Source organism: Phoenix dactylifera, unplaced genomic scaffold (assembly GCF_009389715.1).
Source record: "Phoenix dactylifera cultivar Barhee BC4 unplaced genomic scaffold, palm_55x_up_171113_PBpolish2nd_filt_p 001205F, whole genome shotgun sequence".
Classification (NCBI taxonomy): Eukaryota; Viridiplantae; Streptophyta; class Magnoliopsida; order Arecales; family Arecaceae; genus Phoenix; species Phoenix dactylifera.
This window is the reverse complement of record NW_024068540.1, coordinates 28,061-52,193: the sequence shown is the minus strand read 5'-3', so window position 1 is coordinate 52,193 and position 24,133 is coordinate 28,061. Positions and strand designations below refer to the sequence as shown.

Sequence of the window (24,133 nt, the reverse complement as noted above, 5' to 3'; positions counted from 1 at the left end):
TCTTATTTGATATGGTCTTTTAGATGATGGCCCTTCATGAAAGGATGTGTGGATGGGATGCATCCCTTGGAGATGCATCCCCACGCCTATTATAAATAGGCTAGCACTCCATGGGTTTCATTATTCCAACTCCACCGTATTCTCTCTCCCTTATCCCTTCTTTCTTACAAGACTTTATTTCTTTCTAGGATTGCTTCTAGGGTGTCCTAATCCAAGACAAGGTGGTCTTCTTTAGGACAAAAGGATTAGAAGTGATTTTAGAAGGTGAAAGAAAAATAGAAAGGAAGGAAAGCAAGCCATTAAAGTTCTTTAGAAGAATTCTGCATTAAGGATCAAAGTCTTTGGAGCTTAAGACTTGAATCAAGTTTTCGTGTGGATCATCATTGGAGGGCAGACACTTGAACACCTCCTGGAGATCATTCATATTGGATTAGCGTTAGAGGTATTCTTCTATTCCTACATTTATATTTATATATTATTTGATTGTTACCATTAAGGTGATCTAGGCTTATAAGGATTTTATGTTAAGGGACTTTATTAAGAAATTTTTAAAATTCCTAGCTTCCGCTGCCCATTATGACATGTTAGAACCCTACAGTGGTATCAGAGCCATCCTTAATTGATTCAATCAAATAATTATGCATGATGTATGATTATTAATTTACTATAAGATAGTAATGTCATATGTTTAGAAGAATGCTGATCTATATGATTCATATTTGATATGATATATAATAAAATGTCATGATATGAATTTTTCATATAGAGATATGTTGAAGCATGTTAATTGATCCAATCAATTGGTAATAATTTGTACATGCTATGAGATAGCCATGATGTATATATGCTATGAGATAGTATTATGTTATAAATGTCATGATATGAATTTTCATATAAAGATATGTTAATTGATTTAGTCAATTGGTAATAATTTATACATGCTATGAGATAGCCATGATACATGATAGTTGGTTATGATTTATATATGCTATGAGATAGATATATAATTTGTTGTAGTATATATAAAGATATGTTCAATATGTTACAATTATAGAATGTGCATGAGACCAGTAAGCCCTCAATAAAAATTATATTAAGTCATAGTGTTGAAAAAACTTTGGGCTGACCCATTCTAGGACAATTAATCTAATTGGTGTCTAAGGAAAGCACTAAAGGTGGTTCTCTAATTAGAACCTTACTCTCTAAGTAAGGGGAGCCTTCCACCTGCTTACCTAGCCAATTGTTTGATTGCCTATTTGGATAAGTTTAATGTTGATAAAACACTACTGATATCCTTCCTTCATACCTCGACATTATTATGTCAAGATCCATGCTAGTTTGTTATGCAACCACAAGGCTTGCAATGGGGACTGATGTTTTACTATCTTGGTGCATAGAGATGCTTATGGCATATTTTAATATATTGCTTTGTTGTGCAACCACAAGGGTAATATTATTCGAATATGACTATATGGAAATGAAGGATTTGACTTAACTAAAATATTATAGTTTGTTTTCCAACCACAAGGCTATAAGTGTTTTAAGAGGACAAGATAAAGTTGAGAATTGCATGAGATACAATTGGAAAGAGTTTCCTATCTCTGAACTCATAAAGGTTTGTTGTGCAACCACAAGGCTTTTATGATGAATTAAGATCTTAACCCTACTAAGAAAAATTAGACTTTCTCGTTTATCATAGGAGAGGGCTATGATATTCGATAAAAATAATGGGAGATGATTAGATAAAAGTCCTTATTTAATTGTATACATATCACCATGATTGGTCTGTTTATGTTAGTTTTGTTCTTTGTATAAGTAGAATTAATTCTGAATTAAATGGCATCTTCACTATCACTAAGAGGCATTTTGGATGTCAACAAATTGATCGATTCAAACTATGTGGACTGGTTGAGGAATTTAAAGATTGTACTCACTCAGAAGAAAATTTTCTACATCTTCGAAACTCCTGATCTTGGATCAATGGGGGATGATGCTACTAAAAGTAGCAAGATAAAGAAGAAGAAAGGAAAGAAAATCTCCGGATCAAGTACCTATTTCTATTGCGGCAAGGAAGGCCACTGAAAAAGGAATTGCAAGAGTTTTCTTACAACTGTAAAGCCTGATGCAAGAGTTGTATCAGAAAGTATGTTCATGTTAGATGCCAGTTTGTCATTAAGTTCTTCAAATTCAAATTCATGGGTATTAGATACCGGCTGTGGTTTTCATATATGCAAGACGTTGCATGGACTACAGAGAATTAGAATTTTGAAGAAAGGTGACTTCGAGCTTTATGGCGCTAGAGGAGAGTCCATCTAGGCTGAAGCTGTTGGAACCTACTTATTGGAGTTGCCATCGGGCAAGCTTCTGAAGTTAGAAGATTGTTATTACATACCCAAGATTACTAGAAATGTAATTTCCATTTCTTTGTTGTTAAAGAAAGGATTTAAGATTAATGGAAAGGGCAATGGTTGCTCTATTTCTTTTTCTAATAAGCATATTTGCAATGGCATTATGGAAAATGGTCTTCTAGTTTTATCACTTAATGACAATGTCTTTCATATTGATGAAAGTAATAAAAGAAAGAGAGAAGAAGTGAATAACATCCTCCTTTGGCATTTCCAACTAGGTCATATTAGTGAGTCAAGAATACACAAGTTATACAAAGAAGAGTTCTTTGATCCTTATGATTTTGAATCATTAGAAACTTGTAAATCTTGTCTTATGGAAAAAATGACCAAGTCTCCATTCATTGGAAATGGAAAAAGGGCAAGTAAGTTATTAGGACTTGTGCATACAAATGTATGTGGTCCTATAACAACTCCAGCTAGAGGTGGATACTCTTACTTCATCACATTCACTGATGATTTCTCAAGGTTCGGATATGTGTATCTTATGAAACATAAATTCGAAACCTTTGATAAGTTTAAAGAGTAACAAAGTATGGTTGAAAAACAAACTGGAAAGTGTATTAAAATTCTTTGATCGGATCGAGGAGGTGAATATCTTTCTAGCGACTTTTTAAATCATCTTAAAGAAAAGGGCATTCTCTCTGAATGGACACCTCCGTATACGCCACAGTTAAATGGTGTAGCCGAATGGAGAAATCGTACTCTATTAGATATAGTACGGTCCATGATATGCTTTACAGATCTTCCTATTTCATTCTGAGGTTTTGCCCTAGAAACTGCTGCACTAGTATTAAACAGGGTACCTTCTAAGTCTGTACCTAGCACTCCATATAAGATATGGAGAGGAAAGAAGCCTAATCTTAAGTATCTTAAGATATGGGGCTGTCAAGCTTATGTTAAAAGAAATTTTGGATACAAGCTAAGTGTTAAATCAGATAAATGTATTTTTGTAGGTTATCCTAAAAATAATATAGGATATATCTTCTATCATCCTACCAAACAAAAGGTCTTTGTAGGTAGGCATGCAACTTTCATGGAGAAAGAGTATTTTTTTGAAAAGTGCAAGGATAGAAGAATAGAACTTGAAGAAGTTCAAGAACTACAAATAGAGACACAAGAAATTTCTTAACCAGATGTACCCATTGATGAGGTACAACCACAACACACATCTCCTCTCCGAAGGTCAGATAGAGTGCAAAATGCACCTAAGAGGTATGGGTTTATCATTGAGAATGATGAAGCCCACATCATTGAAAATGATGATCCTCTGACCTATTCGGAAGCTATCATGAGTAGTGACTCTAACAAATGGTTAGAAGTCATAAAATCCAAAATAGATTCTATGTATACCAACCAAGTATAGACTTTGGTTAATGCACCAAAGGGTGTAAACCCTATAGGTTGCAAATGGATCTATAAGAAAAAGATTGGAGCAGATGGCCAAGTAGAAACATACCAGGCTAGACTGGTGGCAAAAGGTTTCAGGCAAAAGTAAGGAATTGATTATGATGAAACTTTTTCACCAATTGCCATGCTTAAATCTATTCGGATTTTGCTTGCAATAGCTGCATACTATGATTTTGAAATCTGGCAGATGGATGTCAAAACCGTCTCCTTTAATGGTTATCTTAAAGAAGAGATTTACATGACATAGCCAGAAGAATTTGTCTCAAGAGGGAGAGCAAATCAAGTATGCAAGCTTAAGAGATCCATTTATGGATTAAAGCAAGCATCGAGAAGTTGGAACATCCGTTTTGATACAACAGTCAAAGAGTTTGGTTTTATCAAAAATATGGATGAACCATGTGTGTACAAGAAGACTAGTGGGAGTGCCATTGTCCTCCTAATATTGTATGTAGATGACATACTAATTATAGGAAATGACATACCTATGTTACAATTAGTCAAGGCTTGGCTATCAAAAAGCTTTTCCATAAAAGACTTGGAAGAAGCATCCTATATACTTGGTATAAAGATCTATAGGGATAGATCTAAAAGGATGCTAGGCTTGTCCCAATCTAGGTACATAGATCATGTGCTGAAAAGATTCAGCATGGAAGGAAGTAAAAGAGGTTACTTGCCTATGAGTCATGGCATACATCTCTCTAAGAAGATGTCTCCTAAGACATCTGAAGAGAGAAATAGAATGAATTCTATTCCCTATGCTTCGGCAGTAGGATCAATTATGTATGCTATGCTATGTACCAGGCCTGATGTTGCTTATGCCTTAGGCATAACAAGCAGATTCTAGGCTGACCTAGGGGAGGATCATTGGATAGCTGTGAAAAATATTCTTAAGTACTTGAGAAGAACTAAAGATATTTTTCTAGTTTATAGAGAATCTAAGTTGAAACTAGAAGGATTTTCTGATTCTAGTTTTCAGTCAGACCCAGATAATAGCAAGTCCACTTCAGGGTATGTCTTTACCCTAAATGGTGGCGCAGTGAGCTGAAAGAGTTCCAAGCAGCAAACTGTAACTGACTCAACTACTGAGGCAGAATACATTGCTGTGAGTGAAGCCGCTAAGGAAGCTATCTGGATGAAGAAGTTCATCTCTGAGTTGGGAGTAGTTCCTGAGATTGCTAGATCAGTTCTAGTTTATTGTGATAATACTGGAGCTATTGCTCAAGCAAAGGAACCAAGGTCTCATCATAAATCCAAGCACATTCTAAGATGCTTCCACCTCGTTTGAGAGATTGTCGAGAGACAAGACATAGTCATTGAATGAGTAGACACAAAGAACAACCTAGCAGAACCATTTACTAAAGCTCTACCACAGCAGCAGTTTGATCTCCACCTCGATGGTATGGGGTTAAAATTTAACGGTGATTGGCTTTAGTGCAAGTATTGCGAAGGATTTTTCTTTTAATTTATCCAAATCATGTACATGACATTTAATTATGAGTAAAGGCATTGTGTTTCATCATACGCTGTTTATTATATTTGTGATGAACCCCTTAGATTAGAAAAATAGTTTTAAGGCTATGATGAGATCATACTAGTGAGACCTAAAATCCTAAAATCCGAATCTTAAATATTTCCAGTCGTTGGTACATTGAGTCGGGGATCAATGTTACTAGAAAGACTGGCACGTCTTATGTATGCTCGATGCTGAGGGTGATTGATCTCACAATCACTTGTGTGGAGACACTAATACAAAGATGTAGGTGCTCAATAGAAGAATGAGTTCACTGAATTGACCTATAAAGAGAAATCTTATGAAATCTTACTTACATGTCAAAAGATGATTCTCTTAGTGGGAGTTGTACAACTGATCCTATGACCTGAGATCACCATGGTGTCTTATGCACATGAACCCATGTTTTGGTTTACACTCATTCATGACTTTAAGTTATGTACGGGGTCTTCTGGATATGGTGAACGAAGATTATGAGTAGATCAACAAGGAATCAATCACTTCTAGTAAGAGAAGATAGCATCCCATTTATTCTAATCATATGATAATTCAGGGAGTCTTTGATCAAAGCAAGATGAAAATTAGAAAGAGTTTCTAATGTTTAATTATTCGAATTATCATTAGAAGATTAAGAGAAATATGAATATGAAATTGAGTTTGACATACATTCATACTCATATACATATTCGGGATGTAGTTTGATTGAAGAATTGAATTGCACAGTAACTTGCCACTGAAGGATATTTTTGGTATTTCTACCAAATTTCATATTTTTCGGATAGATATGACACATTGCTAGACGTCAATCTTGTCTTATAGGTTTGATCGAATTAAAGAGTTTAATTCGATCACCAATTAGAAAGGATTCTAATTGTTAAGTTCGGGATCGCGCAGTTTGGACCTAAATCGATTAGAAGAGTTCTAATAAAGTTGGGTCGACTCGCACTCACACCTATTGCTGGCTAAGTATGGAACCCAATGGGTCACTATCACGACCCCCGCCTTGATTCGGCGGGCCGCCGCAACGGTCCTAGGGTGCGGGTAGGCATAAGGCCACCAGCCACCGCGTAGAACCTTACTACCTATCAATCATCATAAATCCGAAAAAAATTTGGCATGATATATGCACAAAATGACCACTTTGTTCTATTTTGACCTGTCAAGATTATCTCAATACAGACAACAACACTACCTATCAGAGCAGCAATCACATAATCTGTCACATAATAAACCTGGATAATATATAGCAATACATTATCACAGGCACACCCCATCTGCATAAAAAAAATCCGATTCCCATTTCATTCATGGTCAGACCCATATCCACAACAGGATCTATGCCATTACTGTACACCATACACACTGAGGGTTTATAATACATCAAAATATATAAACCTCTACTCTACACTATACTATGCTATGGAGCGGCACAGATAGCAGGCAACCACTAATCCTACTCTCTGTATACAACACCTGCCCTGCAATCAAACACTACCAGAAAACACGCGTATAGTGACGGGAAATTAGTGACGGCCCATTATCAGTCACTATTTGTGACGGATTAGTGACAGACAGAAATTTGGTCACCGTGGCGTGAACTTAGTGACAGATTAGTGACCGACCGGTCACAAAATACGCGGGTAGGGTGGGCGCCAAAACTTAGTGACCACCGTAGTGACGGGATATCTGTCACAAAACTGGTAACTGAAATTGCAACGAGACAGTGACAAATTCATCCGTCACAAAAATCGTAACCCAAATGTTTATAAATTTTTAAAAAATTATTTTTGATAGTGACGGATTATTGACAGAAATTTTCGTCACCAAATTTAATTTCTAATTCTAAAAATATTAAAAATAATATTTTTGAGTAATTATAAATAAAAAAAGAAAAAAGATAAAAGGAGGAAATCTAAAATGAACTAAGAGTGCCGCGCTTAATTTCTAATTCCCCCCCCCCCCGCCCGCCCAGCGCCAACACCAAAATTCTAATCCCCCTAACCCTAGCCCCTGCAGCCGCCCCTCAACCCCCCCACACCACACCCACACCCCCCCCCCCCCCCGGGCGATCCCTAACCCCTCCTCCTCCCCCCCAACCCAAATCCAACAAATCCCTAACCGGAAGGCTGTCCACGGCAGGGATGACCGTCCGGATTTCCTAACCCCTTCTCCTCCTCCCTATGCCGACGAGAGCTACCTGATCTTCTTCGAGTCTCCTCGAATACGGATTCTCGCTTCGAGAGCTCACGTCCGAGGCCAATCGCGGGATTTCGTTCTGGAGCCCCAGTTTAGATTCCGATGGTTCTTTCCGGTTGCTCTCGATGCGAGCATTCTAAAGGCTGGTCATACATTTGGGGTTTTTCAATCTTTTGTTTAACCAATTGCAAAAATCAGACATTTTCTAGATTCCAAATGGATTTTGAGCATCGGCGAGATGGCACTGTTTTTACTTCTTTGATTGTCAGATGACCTCATTCTATGATTTTTGAGTCTTTCCCATTTGGTAGTCCCCTGTCACAACTCCAACAAATTTGATCTGACACCTATTCACCCACTATATGCAACTATATGTCTTTAGGTTGTGTATGTCTTGTAACAACATATGATTATGAATCTTGTAACTGCATACAACAATATATTTTTTGATTTGCCTGTCTATGCTCATTGGTATCAACACAATGACTACCACATTTGTCTCTGTGTACTGTAAATGTCATCAGCCCGCTGTTGCTCGTAAGTTATTCGATGAAATGCTTGAGAGGAATGAGATTGGAACCATGAATTCTAGTGCTGGATCCACTAATGATGCACAATATGTAGTGCTATCGAATATTTATGCTGCTTCAGAAAAATGGGAAGAAGCAGAGAGGATAAGGAGGAGAATGGTGGAAAATGGAATACAAAAAATGTGTGGTTGCAGTTCGATCATGAAAGGTAAAAATTCTTTCATCATTTCAAAAAAAAAAAAAAAAAGGCCCCTCCTTAGTGAGTTTGCCTTAGGCCCCCAAATGCATTGGGCCGCCCCTGCTTAGAATTAGTGGACTTGTTCCTTATACCATTTGATGTAGAAATTTTAATTTGGTAATTTATTAAGTATTTTTTGTCTATAAAGTTAAGTTTTTTTGTTTTGCTTTGAAAGGTGCATTGTGAGACCGTTACTGATGGGAGTGCCAGTGACACTCTGGAGCCATGGAAATTTAAGGTTTCATATGACAAGTTGGTCATTGCATCCGGAGCAGAGGCCTCGACCTTTGGTATACGTGGTGTAAGAGAGCATGCGGTCTTTCTCCGTGAGGTTCACCATGCCCAAGAGATTCGGAGGAAGCTCCTTCTCAATCTGATGCTGTCTGATGTGCCCGGTATGCCATTTCAGAAGATAGGAAACATCATGGATGTTATTGCATTAATTAGTACCTTGTGTAAATTTGTTTTCTTATAATGATTTCAGCCTGCTATGATATTTGTTTTTTGCAAATAATGTTATGTAGTTCAAGCACTGCCAAATCCTGCATTTGTGCATTCTTTGAACAGCAAATATTAGAGTATACAGTGATTTGGTGTAATGCATTTAATACTTGATTTTTTTTTTGGCAAATATAGGCATATCAGAAGAAGAAAAGAGGAGACTGTTGCACTGTGTTGTTATTGGAGGTGGTCCAACCGGTGTTGAGTTCAGTGGTGAAATTAGTGATTTCATCATTGGAGATGTTCATCAACGTTACTCCCATGTTAAAGACTATATCTGTGTGACCCTAATTGAGGTTTTCCTGTCATACCTCTCCAGCATGATTTTATGAACTTGAATTATTTTTTCCTCTATATCTCTTTTTTATTCCTCTAATGGAGTGTTTGATGCTATAGCTCATAAAACATCGCGTAATTTAGTTACTTGAGAAATTTATTTCTAGTCAATCTTGTCAAGAACATATGTGGATAAAAATCATCTGAACTCTTTCTTTTTTGTGTTAGGCAAATGAAATTTTATCATCTTTCGATGTTCGACTCAGAACATATGCTACAAAACAACTCACTAAGGTCAGTGATTCTAAGCAAGGGATTGTGCAATCTCTTCTTTTGTTGATTTTCAATTGCTGTTTGTTAAATTGCTTGATTGCTCTCTGCATTTCCATTTCCCTTAGTCCTGAATTTACTTCAGAAACTTTTTATATGAAGAGCATCATTTTCTTTTATGCTGATATTGTTTTCAATGTTCATTGCTTTTGTATTGACCTTGTACTATCCCTTGTTAAATTGCTATTCGATTCTTTCTCCTTGAGAATTCAGTTCAACCTCAACGGCTCCTGAAGAACAGCAAGCAAAGGTAAACATACTCATTTTAACCAACTAAATGCTTCTATTTATGCCTCTTAAGTTTTATGCATGACATCTTCATTCCGAATTTTGGTTATCACTTGAAGCATCTTATAGTGTTCACTTGAAAAGCATCTTATAGTTTTCACTTGAAGAGCATCTTAAGCTCCTTCCTTTTTCTGAGAAAGCATGTTAAGATCTTTATGGAATATTATGTCTCACAACATTGTTAAGGGGTTCCTGTTGTATCATGCTTATCATATATAGGTAATGTTGATGCCTTTTCCAAGCAGATAAATGAAGTTCGAAGGATGAATGGTCCATTGTCGGAAGCACTGCCAGACTTCTATTCAGATGCTTCAATATCAAGGTACCTCCGGTCAAGAAACTGGAATGCAGAAAAGGCAAGTTGTTGCCCAGATAGACAACCCAAGAGGGGGGGGTGAATTGGGTTTTTAAATTAACTTAGCTAATTAAAACTTTGTGGATGATTAACTAAATACTATAGCCAGTTATTTAATTAAAGCTAAGTGCTGTGAGTAATGTGTGGGGAAGAAGATGTGAGACAATGCACTACAAACACAAAGTTTTATAGTGGTTCGGAGCTAACCCTTGCTCCTACGTCCACTCCCCAAGTCTCACTTGGGAATTTCACTATAACCCCCTTGGATTACAGCCGGTTGTTTTGCAAGCTCACAACCGAACTTGTTGTTTTACGAGCTCACAACGAACTCGGTCGGTTTTCCCAGGCTCACCGACTAGAACCAACCCCGATTGTTTTCCCGGGCTCACAATCAAACCCTTACACTCGTTGGTTTTAAACCGGCTCACCAACCAACCTTAATCCCCTTGATTCAATCCCCCGATTGAATCAAGTAAATACACGAGATAGAAGAAAACAGAAAATGGCTTCTCAAAAAGCAGATTTAAAACAATATAATCGTAAAGGAGTTAGAAGCCCTCAAACGCTTTTAAGATGGGGAAGAGGTGTGGCTTCTGGAACTCCGGTCTCCTCTTGAAAGAGTGATCGACTTGAAAGCAGGAGGAGGAAGCTTTGAATGCTGGAAAGATGTTGGTGGAGCAGTAAATGCAGATCTTCCCTTTTTCTCGTTGAAGAGCACTTAGAGAGCTTGAAGACTTGAATGCTAGGAGTGGAATGTGTGTTCTCTACCTTGCTACAGTCTTCTGTGGCTATTTAAGCCAACCCCCACGGAAACTAGCCGTTACTCTGCTTTTTCTGGCCGTTCTGCACACTCTGCGCAGCCTGACAATGTGACCGTTGGTGGGTTGGAGTCGACTCGCGCGATCAGGAGTCGACTCGGCTGTAGCAAGAGTCGACTCGAGCTTTTCCGGAGTCGACTCGGCAACTGTTCCCAGTTTGAATTAAAGTTGCCGTCTTGACTGGGAGTCGACTCGTCTTGACCCGGAGTCGACTCGCCAACTTCTGGCGCTGACCTGGCAATTTTGGAGTCGGCTCATCCTTTGTAGTCCGTGGATCCAAATTTGAATTTTGTCCACTCGAGTCGACTCGACTGTCCTGGGAGTCGACTCGAATCTCAGAGCCCGAACTCCCGATTCTCTGTCTTTTGGCTCATCCAGTCTTGGAGTCGACTCGAACTTCCTTGGAGTCGACTCGGCTCTCAGTTTCCGAAAGTTGGTCTTCTGCCTTTTGACGTGAAGCTTATCTTGGAGTCGACTCGAGCTGTCTGGGAGTCGACTCGAATCTCAGAGGCAGTAACATGGTCTTCTGTCTGTCGATGGTCGCACAGTCTCGGAGTCGACTCGCGTACTGCGGGAGTCGACTCGAATCTCAGAGTCCATAAAACGCTCTCTGACTTTTTCTTTGTGTACCGCTGGGAGTCGACTCGCGTTCCACTGGAGTCGACTCGAATCTCAGACCTGAAAAACTGCTCTTCTGTCCTTCTGTCTGTTTTCAGTCGGAGTCGACTCGTACTGATCAGGAGTCGACTCGAGCTCGTGCCAGTGACCTTGATACGCTTGGAGTCGACTCGTGAAACTCGGGAGTCGACTCGTATCTCAGACATTGGTTCATGCAGACTTCTTAACTTATCCAAAATGCTATGAACCAAGTCTAGAGACACTTGGACAGGATTTTCACTGAAACACTCAATTGAATTCATTAGTAATCACAAGATATACTCCAATGCTTTGAGCTCATCAAAATCAAACGGGGTTTTAATCGATCACTCCACAATCTCCCCCTTTTTGATGATGACAAAACTTTGAGTATATGTAAAATGAGTTGCTCAGTAAGTAATGAAATAAACTCCATAAATGAATTCAAATGTCTGATAATTTAATTTATCCAAGTTTGAAAGGAGTGAAACATTAAATTTCGGAGTTAAAGTTCCCCCTTTCATTTGGAATTATATAAGCCTTCATATTCTGCAATCAATTGTTTGGCTTATATGACATTAATGATTTAGCTTGATTAAAATTCAGATTCTCCCCCTCAACATATGCATTCAACTATGTTTTGATTTTCTGAATTTCCTTTTAATGCTTTGAAATTTTTGAACTAAAATTTTTGTTTTTAGAGGGAAAATCTGTCAATTTGTTCTTGAGTAGGATTCAGCTAATCTCCGAATATCCCTTGAATAGATTCTGGAGATTACTCCATTAGGAGCCCCAAAAGAGAGATAATGAGCCTCGAGGTACCGAATCCACTTAGAACAAATTTATGTGTGTTTTTAAGAGTTTATCGTTTTATTTATTTCCATTGATTTCTTTTACATATTTTTTAATATTTCTCCCCTTTTACATTTTATACTTACACATTTCTCCCCCTTTTTGTCATCATACCAAAAAGGAGGTAATCACACACAATCAATGGCACAAATGGCACAGTCAATCATCAAATGGCACAGAAATGAAGATAAGATGTCTACTCATTGTATTGATATGAAGGTGAATACATTTGAGCATACAATAGGTAAAGCAACAACAATACAAAAGAAGACAAAACACAACTCAAAATCATCTATGACCTCCTCGAGGATGTGGCTCCCCCTCTCGAGGATACATCTCCTCCTCTGGAGGATGTGGCTCCCCCTCTCGAGGATACATCTCCTCCTCTGGAGGATGTAGCTCCTCCTCTCGAGGATGTGACTCCTCCTCTCAATCGGCTCTGCTCCATGAGGAGGGCGACTGCCTCTGTAACATGGCCCAGCTACGTGATAATAGACGTGGTGGCTCTGCTATGTGTAGTGGAGAGCTCAGTCACCGACGTCTGAAGCCCAGTCACCGAGGTCTGAAGTGCGTCCAGCTTGTCGATGAGCACATTCGACAAGCGCTCGGCCCCCTCGGTGGTGGTGTGCATGTCACGGCGGATGTCATCCCGCATCCTCCTCGTGGTGCTCGTCACCTCGCTCATGCTGTGGAACTGGGCCTGCACCAGGGTCCTAATGTTGTAGATCTCCTGCCGCACCTCAGCCGTCATGTCTGTCACGGATGTCAAGGATGGGACCAATGCTGAGGATGGAGTGGGTGTAGGAGTGGGAGCTGGCACGGAACCTCGGAGCTCCCGGAGCAGCTCGTCCCTCAAATCTCGGACGATCTCCTGCTGCAGCTCCCGGAGCTGCTCTGGATCAATACGGACCTCCATAGATGGTGGAGCTGAGGAGGAAGGTCCGGCAGAGGTGGTAGGAGCAGGAGGAGTGGATGGAAGGTCTGGATGGTCTGGGGACTCTGGGTAGTCAGAATCTGGCTCAGGACTGGGTGATGGTCTGGTGGTCTGAGCGGTGAGAGTGGACTTCCTAACCCAGATCCCTTCTCTCTTCCGAAATCCCATCCTGTGCATGGTCCCCGTACCCAAGCGATCAGTCCATCGCAAGGCACGAGAGGGTTCCTTCTCAGGAATGGAAATTTCGTACTGCCTAAAGAGAAGAGTGAATATCATTCCGTATGGGAGGGAGAGCCTAGGTCTATCCAGGGGCTCACACATATACCTATAAATGAGCTTGGGGAAGTTGACCGGGGTGTCCTGAAGAATGTAAGACATAATAGCTAGGTCCCTCTCATTCACAAAATCAAATCTCCCTGTCTTAGGAAAGATGGACCTGGACAAAATGCTCAAAAGGATTCTCACTTCAATAGGAAGTGAGCTAGCAGATACCTCATCTAGGGAAGACTGAGGTGGATGCCCTAAGACGATCGTAAGGGCCTCAAATCTATCCTCAGGATGTGCAGGAGCCACCCCTACTAATGGAAGGTGGAGGATATGGGCAATGAGGTCCTCTGTGACACGCAATGGGACACCTAATACCGTGCCCTCAATACCTCCATCTCCCCGATGGACGGTACTGTAGAACTCTTGAACTAGGCCAGGATAGGTGGGAAAGTCCAAGGTGAGGAAGTACTCTAGACCCTGGGCTCTAAGCCTATCGCCTATGATGAATCCTTCCCGGGAGAGATAGTCGAAAGTGACATACCTCCCGGAGGTGACGGCCTTCCCGGCCAACGGCCTAACATGAACCGCCCTAGGCGGGGAACGATCCGGAGGAGGTTGCCTCGCGGGATCGTGCCGCGCCTTGGAGCGCCGCTCGGGACCGGCCACGGGACGGGACCTCTTTCTAACAACTCCCTTGCGAGGCATCTTGACCTAAACGAGATGAAAACCTAGAGAACGAAGAAGGATCGATAGAGGAAGCTCGGGACTGACCTGAAAAGACCTAGGAACGGACGGAAACTCAATGTCCGGCGAAGAATCGACGGGAAAAGGGCTTGGAGACGATCGAGGATGACCTAGGAGTCGGCTCTAGGGCTTTGTGAACAGTGGCGGCTTGAGAAAAAGTGTTTGCAAAACGACAAACCTAGGGTTAAAAAGTCGGATCCCGACTGCGAGTCGACTCCCCTGAGTCGCGAGTCGACTCGACCTCGAGTCGACTCCAGAAAATGCGCGAGTCGACTCTCCTTATGCGCCCGTAGACTTCGAGTCGACTCCCGACAATGTGCGAGTCGACTCCCCCTCAGCTGCCAACTTTGCGAGTCGACTTCCCCAAATGCGCGAGTCGACTCCCCCTTAGGAGCCGGCTCTGAAACTTACTCGAGTCGTCTCTAACCTTGGCACGCACTTAAAAATCATGCTATAACCGTGCCAAATGAGGGAAAATCACCTAGTTGGAATCTGATTTGATGATCATTGAATAGAAACTCTATTTTAACCTCATTTTAACCATCAAAATCAATTAATCTAGTGGAAACTCCCACTAGGATGGGTCAATCACTCCTAATCCCCTCCTAAGTACACTGAACCTCTCTTCACTTAGGGGTTTTGTGAAAATATCTGCTAATTGATTATCAGTACAAACAAATTGGAGAGTCACATCACCATTCAATACATGATCTCTTATGAAGTGATGTCTTATCTCAATGTGTTTAGTTCTTGAGTGTTGAATTGGATTTTTAGTTAGGTTTATGGCACTTGTATTATCACAATTAATGGGGATTTTATCTTGTTTAATGCCATAATCTTCTAATTGTTGTTTAATCCACAAGATTTGAGCACAACAACTCCCGGCTGCAACATATTCAGCTTCTGCAGTGGATAATGCAACCGAGTTTTGTTTCTTGCTAAACCATGAGATTAGGTTTTCTCCTAGAAATTGACAAGACCCGCTGGTACTTTTTCTATCAAGCTTACATCCAGCGAAGTCTGAATCTGTGTACCCTATTAAGTTTAGGCTAGATTTTTTAGAGTACCACAGCCCTATGTTCTTAGTTCCTATTAAGTATTTAAAGATTCTCTTAACTGCAGCTAGGTGTAATTCTTTAGGATTAGCCTGATATCTAGCACACATGCACACACTAAACATAATATCAGGCCTACTTGCAGTAAGATACAGTAAAGAACCTATCATACCTCTATAAAGTTTTTGATCTACAGATTTACCTGATTCATCTTGGTCTAACTTACATGATGAGCTCATGGGGGTGCTGATTGACTTGTTTCCCTCCATATCAAACTTCTTGAGCATCTCCTTGATATATTTGGCTTGATTGATGAAGATGCCTCCTTCAGATTGTTTGATTTGAAGCCCGAGGAAGTAGTTCAGCTCTCCCATCATACTCATCTCAAACTCACTCTGCATCAAATCAGCAAATTCCTCGCAGAGGCGATTGTTAGTAGCACCGAAAATGATATCATCAACATAAATCTGTACTAATAACATATCCTTATTTTTCTTTTTCAGAAATAATGTTGTATCTACATTTCTCCTAGAGAATTCATGTTCTAATAGAAATTTACTAAGTCTCTCATACCATGCTCTAGGTGCTTGTTTTAGTCCATAAAGTGCTTTGTTCAGTTTATACACATGATTGGGGTATTGATGATTTTCAAAACCAGGAGGTTGTTCCACATATACCTCCTCATTAATAAACCCATTTAGAAAAGCACTTTTTACATCCATTTGATATAGCTTGAAGTCCTTAGAGCATGCATATGCTAATAATAGTCTAATAGCCTCAAGTCTAGCTACGGGAGCAAAGGTTTCATCAAAGTCTATACCTTCTTCTTGATTATAACCCTTTGCTACTAGTCTAGCCTTATTCCTTATAACAATTCCATTTTCATCTAGCTTATTTTTATATATCCATTTTGTACCTATAATTGGATATTCAGAAGGTCTCTCTACTAGATCCCACACTTTGTTTCTAGTAAATTGGTTTAGTTCTTCTTGCATTGCATTTATCCAATTTACATCATTTTCGGCTTCTTCTATGTGTTTGGGCTCAAAGTGTGAAACAAAAGCTTGATGGTTATTCAAATTTCTAAGGGATGCTCTAGTCCTAACGGGTTGGGATGGATCATCTAGAATTAGTTCCTTAGGATGCCCATGAGCATACCTCCAAGCTTTAGTTAGCCCATGATCCACTATAGGCTCTTGGTTTGATGATTCTCCTTCAATCAACTTTTGATTATCATCTTGTAATCCCATCTCATCTATCTTTTCTTCAAGTATTTCAATATCATCATCAAAATTAACCTTCTTACTAGATGAGATGTCACTAGAGTCATCAAAAACAACATGTATAGATTCTTCTATAACTAGGGTTCTTTTATTAAAGATTCTATAGGCTTTACTAGTTGTAGAATAACCTAGGAATATTCCTTCATCAGATTTTGGATCAAATTTCCCTAGATTATCTTTTCCATTATTATGTACAAAACACCTACATCCGAAAACATGAAAATAGTTAACCTTTGGTTTTCTGTTTTTCCACAGTTCATATGGTGTTTTCTTTATGATGGATCTTAATAGAACTCTATTTAATACATGGCAAGAAGTATTAATGGCTTCTCCCCAAAAGTACTTAGGGAGGTTACTTTCACATAACATCGTTCTAGCCATTTCCTCTAGGGTTCTATTTTTCCTTTCCACAACTCCATTTTGTTGTGGTGTCCTAGGTGCTGAGAAATTATGGGTTATCCCCTTTTTACTACAAAATTCATCAAATAATTGATTTTCGAATTCGGTACCATGGTCACTTCTAATAGCTATAACTGAGGACTCTCTAGCATTTGTTACTTCCTTATGGAACTTCTTAAACATAGAAAATGCTTGATCCTTATGCGCTAGAAACATGACCCATGTGTACCTAGAGTAATCATCTACTATAACTAGACCATATTTATTTCCACCTAGGCTTGTTGTTCTAGTTGGACCAAATAGGTCCATGTGTAGTAATTCTAGAGGCCTAGAAGTAGAGACACATTTTATGGATTTAAAAGAGTTTCTAGATTGTTTGCCAAATTGACATGCTTCACATATTTTGTTCTTTTCAAATTTTAATTTTGGCAAACCTATCACGGAGTCTCTTTTAACTAGTTTAGTTATTGTGTCCATGCTTGCATGACCTAACTTACGGTGCCATAACCAACTAGCATCATTTTCTTTAGTTTCATTAACAACTAAACATTGGTTATATTTTGTAAGGTCTTCTAGATCTACCACATATACATTTCCACGTCTCATCCCTTTAAAAACTAAACTATTATCATTAGGATTTGTTATAATACATAGTGATGGTTTAAACATAACATCATATCCTTTATCACATAATTGACTAATGCTTAACAAGTTATGCTTAAGACCATCAACATATCTAACATTATCTATAAAGATAGAAGGGGTGATTTGAACTTTACCAATACCAATGATGTGACCTTGGTTGTTGTCTCCAAAAGTCACAGCACCTCCCTTCTTAGCTTCAAGGGTGAAAAATTGATCTTTATCACCCGTCATGTGCCTTGAACAGCCACTATCCAAATACCAGCAGTTTTTGTTGACCTTGGCTGCAAGACACTCCTACACAAGCAAATCATGTCATCTTAGGTACCCAAGTTTTCTTGGGTCCTTCATGGTTAGTCAAGTTGGTTCCTTTTGGAACCCATACCCTTTTATTTTTTCTTTTAGTTTTACTTTTCCTAAAATTACATGCATTTGCTTTATGTCCTACTATTCCACAACAAAAGCAAGTTATTTTCTTAATTTTAGTTTTCCCAGCTTTAACAAAGAAGTTACTAAGAAGTTTTTGCTTATTCCTTGGTTTATACCCTAAACCCGCTTTATTAAATACGGCTCGTTGATTATTAAGTATCATGTTTAACTTTTCAGAACTATATGTGAATTTTTCAACTAAGGGTTTGTATTTGTTTAGTTCTTTAGTTAATGTCTGATTTTCGGTTTTTAGATCATTTAGCTCTTTAGTTAGATCCTTGTTTAAGACTTGTTTATGGTTTTTGAGATCTGAAAATTCCTTTGTTAGTTTCTCAATATCTTTCGTTAAGGTGTTAGTCTTCTTAATTAGGAGTTGGTTGCTTGTCTTAAGTTCTAGATTTTCTTTGGTGAGATTATCTTTATCCTTAATTAATGAATCATGCTTATGAATATAACTTTGGTTAGTTACTTTTAGTTCTCTGTTTTTAACATTTATATTCTTATACTCAATCATTAATTCATTGAACGCATCATAAAGTTCATCAAATGTAAAATCAAAATGCGTATCGGAAATTACCTCATTTTCGTTGGCCATGAAACAGAAATTGGCCTTCTCTTCTTGTTCTTCATCCGATGATGAAGATGATGCGTCGGAGTCCGATAGGGTGGTGACAAGTGCCTTCTTCTTCTTGTACTTACTCCCCTTCTTCAGTAAGGGGCACTCTGCTCTTATGTGTCCCGGCTTCTTGCACTCGTAACACCCAATCCCCTCATTTTTCCTTTCCTTACCTTTGTCTCTGCGGTAGGAATTTGAGGGACCTCTCCTTTGATGATACGTCTTCTTGTGGTTGATAAACTTCTTGAACTTGCGCACAAGAAGTGCCTCACCACCATCTTCCTCATCTTCTTCCTCTTCACTGCTGCTGCTGCAAGATAGGTCCTTGTTAGAAGAAGTAGATTTTAAAGCTATTACCTTTTTCTTATGGGAGGACTCTTCCTCGTTGTGTTGTTTCATGGTAAGCTCATGCGTCATCAGGGATCCAAGGAGCTCTTCAAGTTGAAGCTTGTTCAAGTCTTTAGCTTCTTGGATCGCCGTCACCTTGGCTTCCCACGACCTTGGTAGACACCGAAGGATTTTTCTGACAAGTTCACTGTTAGTATAGTTCTTGCCAAGGCTTTTTAGGCCATTGACAATATCAGTAAACCTAGTGAACATGCTTGTGATTGTTTCATTTGAATCCATTTTAAATAGTTCATATTTATGAACCAAGATGTTTATTTTGGATTCCTTGACTTGATTCGTGCCCTCATGGGTCACTTCAAGTCTGTCCCAAATTTCTTTTGCAGAATTACAAGTTGAAACTCTATTGAATTCATTACGGTCTAAGGCACAATAAAACACATTCATTGCTTTAGAGTTTAGTTGTGCCTTCCTCATGTCATGTTCATCCCAATCCGTTTCTAGTTTGGGTACCTTAACACCCTCTACATATGTGGATGGGATGTATGGGCCATTCACTACAATGGTCCACATCTCATAGTCTTGGGCTTGGACGAATATTCTCATCCTAGCCTTCCAGTATGAGTAGTCGGATCCATTGAAGAAAGGAGGTCTTTGGGTGGACTGACCCTCAATGTGAGAAGATCCAAATGGGGTTGTCATTTTGATCTTTTAACTCTTGAGTGGAAGAGTTTTTGGCTCTGATACCACTTGTTGCCCAGATAGACAACCCAAGAGGGGGGGGTGAATTGGGTTTTTAAATTAACTTAGCTAATTAAAACTTTGTGGATGATTAACTAAATACTATAGCCAGTTATTTAATTAAAGCTAAGTGCTGTGAGTAATGTGTGGGGAAGAAGATGTGAGACAATGCACTACAAACACAAAGTTTTATAGTGGTTCGGAGCTAATCCTTGCTCCTACGTCCACTCCCCAAGTCTCACTTGGGAATTTCACTATAACCCCCTTGGATTACAGCCGGTTGTTTTGCAAGCTCACAACCGAACTTGTTGTTTTACGAGCTCACAACGAACTCGGTCGGTTTTCCCAGGCTCACCGACTAGAACCAACTCCGATTGTTTTCCCGGGCTCACAATCAAACCCTTACACTCGTTGGTTTTAAACCGGCTCACCAACCAACCTTAATCCCCTTGATTCAATCCTCCGATTGAATCAAGTAAATACACGAGATAGAAGAAAACAGAAAATGGCTTCTCAAAAAGCAGATTTAAAACAATATAATCGTAAAGGAGTTAGAAGCCCTCAAACGCTTTTAAGATGGGGAAGAGGTGTGGCTTCTGGAACTCCGGTCTCCTCTTGAAAGAGTGATCGACTTGAAAGCAGGAGGAGGAAGCTTTGAATGCTGGAAAGATGTTGGTGGAGCAGTAAATGCAGATCTTCCCTTTTTCTCGTTGAAGAGCACTTAGAGAGCTTGAAGACTTGAATGCTAGGAGTGGAATGTGTGTTCTCTACCTTGCTACAGTCTTCTGTGGCTATTTAAGCCAACCCCCACGGAAACTAGCCGTTACTCTGCTTTTTCTGGCCGTTCTGCACACTCTGCGCAGCCTGACAATGTGACCGTTGGTGGGTTGGAGTCGACTCGCGCGATCAGGAGTCGACTCGGCTGTAGCAGGAGTCGACTCGAGCTTTTCCGGAGTCGACTCGGCAACTGTTCCCAGTTTGAATTAAAGTTGCCGTCTTGACTGGGAGTCGACTCGTCTTGACCCGGAGTCGACTCGCCAACTTCTGGCGCTGACCTGGCAATTTTGGAGTCGGCTCATCCTCTGTAGTCCGTGGATCCAAATTTGAATTTTGTCCACCGAGTCGACTCGACTGTCCTGGGAGTCGACTCGAATCTCAGAGCCCGAACTCCCGATTCTCTGTCTTTTGGCTCATCCAGTCTTGGAGTCGACTCGAACTTCCTTGGAGTCGACTCGGCTCTCAGTTTTCGAAAGTTGGTCTTCTGTCTTTTGACGTGAAGCTTGTCTTGGAGTCGACTCGAGCTGTCTGGGAGTCGACTCGAATCTCAGAGGCAGTAACATAGTCTTCTGTCTGTCGATGGTCGCACAGTCTCGGAGTCGACTCGCGTACTGCGGGAGTCGACTCGAATCTCAGAGTCCATAAAACGCTCTCTGACTTTTTCTTTGTGTACCGCTGGGAGTCGACTCGCGTTCCACTGGAGTCGACTCGAATCTCAGACCTGAAAAACTGCTCTTCTGTCTTTCTGTCTGTTTTCAGTCGGAGTCGACTCGTCTTGATCAGGAGTCGACTCGAGCTCGTGCCAGTGACCTTGATACGCTTGGAGTCGACTCGTGAAACTCGGGAGTCGACTCGTATCTCAGACATTGGTTCATGCAGACTTCTTAACTTATCCAAAATGCTATGAACCAAGTCTAGAGACACTTGGACAGGATTTTCACTGAAACACTCAATTGAATTCATTAGTAATCACAAGATATACTCCAATGCTTTGAGCTCATCAAAATCAAACGGGGTTTTAATCGATCACTCCACACAAGTAAAATGCTGAAAGAGACTGTGAAATGGAGATTGAAATACAAGCCAGAAGCCATTCGCTGGGTATGGGTAGTTCTTTATGTTCTTGAAAAACTGTAGTTTAACACAAGTTGGTCACTGACCAATCAAATTATTTCTGCATCAAATTTTTATATCTCCAAAGCCCTTATTTTGAAAGAAAGTGCAGATAAGTTGCTATTTATCAACTGCATAGAATTTTTAGAGTCCACTCATTCTTGATATTTTGGTAAAGCCTACATGATTACAAGTTTGTTTGTAGCTTTCTGTTTCCTGATGTAATTTCTTGTTGACTACCAGGAAGATGTTGCCCATGAAGCTGCTACCGGAAAGATTTACCGGGCTGATTACTCTGACAAATATGGAAGATCTGTTCTTGTTATGAGGCCTGGATTTCAGGTGGGAGGGAAATATAAGAGAAAATTGTGAATATTTAATAGATTTCTTCATCATCTGACTCTCAGGTTTCTGCATGACATGAAAGCCATATTGTGACTTTTTGCTTTTAATTTTGTATACGTGGTGGTTTTCTCCTTGAAAAAAGAATGAATGAAAAAACAAAGCTGTGTGGGCCACGTTCATTAGCGTTTCATCGTTCGAGTGTTACTTTAAAATTGTACCAGTAGGTTGTGGTGATAATTTTCAAAAACAAAAGTTCTGAACTGGTGGACCAAAATTTTTCCTGTGTCTTTCATTTTTGGGATTATAGGTCTTGCTCGCATGTTATGTTTCAACAAGAAGGAACATGTCAGAGATAACGACCTTTTATATATTACTGTCTTAGGGATTGGGAACCATTTAGTGAGATTATCAGGCTTGTAATTGTTGTTTTGTTTTGTTTTGTTTTTCCAGTTCCAGTTTTGTAATTTCAACCTACTTATAATAATTCAAAAGGTTTCACTGTTTTTGTCTTCCCATCTTCTTTTTTTTCTGGTGCTGCAGAAGGTAGGGAAGCTCTCGTCAACTGAGTCTGCAGTGAGGAAGGCAGAGGATGTGGTGAGCAGCATGCTGGCCAAGGGTTTTGTCCTGAGCAAGGATGCCCTCAAGAGAGCCAGGTCCTTTGACGAACGGCACCATTTTATGTCCGGCGCCTCAGCTATGGCTTTAGTCCCCTGGAGGATCTCACTGGAATTATTGGGCAATCATCATCCTCTTCTACCTCTACAAGTCAAGCTCCAGAGCTGTACTCGCGTGAAGACCTTCTAGGTATTTTTGAGCACTAAAAGAAAAAATGGCAAGAGGAGGTTCTTCAAAAGATGAGAGAAGAGATTGGCTTTGGACCATGGCATGCAGAACGGGGGGTAATGGTGATTCTGGTTCTGCTGATCATGCTTCATTATAATTGCTTTTGCCTTAGATGATAGGTCTTTGCATTTCTAGGAGGAATGAAATCTCTGTTATGACATACTTTTTGTACTTTGATTTTGATGGATTTAGGACATGTTGATGCCTATTTTGAATGACATGTTAAAAAACTTTTGCGTAATGTTGAATGCCTTTGCTATTAATGATATTGTTATTATTATTATGAGCCAATCAATGTACCAAATGTACCAGGTTATTGGAATGTGATCAGTGACTAAATTTGGTTACTGAATTGTTTACCAAGTATTGTGACGAGCAGCCATAAATTTAGTGACAGAGTTTTGGTTACTAAAAATTGATTATGCTCAGTGAGTTGTGACAAATTAGTGACGGTAATCTTGTTACTAGATCAGTGACGGAATTAATAACAAATTTAGTGACAAAATTTGTGACCATGTCTGTGACGACTAAATTTGTCACTGAAGGTTGTGACAGATCAGTGACCAAATTTGTGACCGAATTCTGTGACAAAATCAGTGACCAAGTTACCTTCGTCACTAACTCAATGACTGGTTAGCGACGGGAAATACATAATTTCTTAAATATTTAATTTTTGGATTTGTAATGGTTTAGCGACGGTGAGTCTGTCACGGAGTTTAGTGACGGGAATCGCCGCCGTCACTGAGAATTTAGTGACGCGTGTTTTTGTAACCAATTCAGTGACGGGAGCTCCGGTCACAAATTCCGTATTAGTGACCGGAAACATGGTATAGTGACGGGAATTTTCGTCACTATACGCGTGTTTTCTGGTAGTGAAAAACACCAAACTGGGAAGTGAGTATATGAATACTCAGTGAGTGGAGTAGAGAGTACTATGCACATGAGATAAGATATAATCATGGCTCGAGGTGAAATCTCAAGAGCATATGAGCAGTCATCAACAACAGGGTGCACACAACTCAACATAAGAAATATGGAGTAAATCATCACAGTATCACCACAATCATAATCAACTCGTCGGGAGCATATATAGAACAGTCAAATAAACATGAATGATACATCAAGAATATGCTCAATAGATTATAACACTGAAATATGCAAATCGGGGTGTCAATATGCGGATCACTAGACAGCTGTCGGAATGTGGGTCTTACGCCCCAGGCGAACCAAAACAACTTTCTATTGTTGTATGCAT

At 39.8% G+C, this 24,133-nt stretch overlaps 1 protein-coding gene across 2 annotated transcripts; it reads left to right on the top strand.

Annotated features, from left to right (window-relative positions):
* The first annotated feature begins 7,394 nt into the window (after window positions 1–7,394).
* On the top strand, window positions 7,395–22,858 carry LOC120103993. Of its 2 annotated transcripts, XM_039121752.1 has the most exons (9): window positions 7,395–8,259; window positions 8,465–8,684; window positions 8,926–9,086; window positions 9,295–9,360; window positions 9,610–9,646; window positions 9,930–10,045; window positions 21,618–21,678; window positions 21,934–22,032; window positions 22,588–22,858. In XM_039121752.1, exons 4-9 carry the CDS (start codon window positions 9,299–9,301, stop codon window positions 22,837–22,839), a joined length of 627 nt encoding a protein of 208 aa, XP_038977680.1. In that variant the 5' UTR covers window positions 7,395–8,259; window positions 8,465–8,684; window positions 8,926–9,086; window positions 9,295–9,298; the 3' UTR covers window positions 22,840–22,858. The 2 variants fall into 2 exon arrangements, with proteins under 2 accessions (XP_038977680.1, XP_038977679.1); XM_039121751.1 differs by lacking the exon at window positions 9,610–9,646.
* The last annotated feature ends 1,275 nt before the right edge of the window (window positions 22,859–24,133 follow it).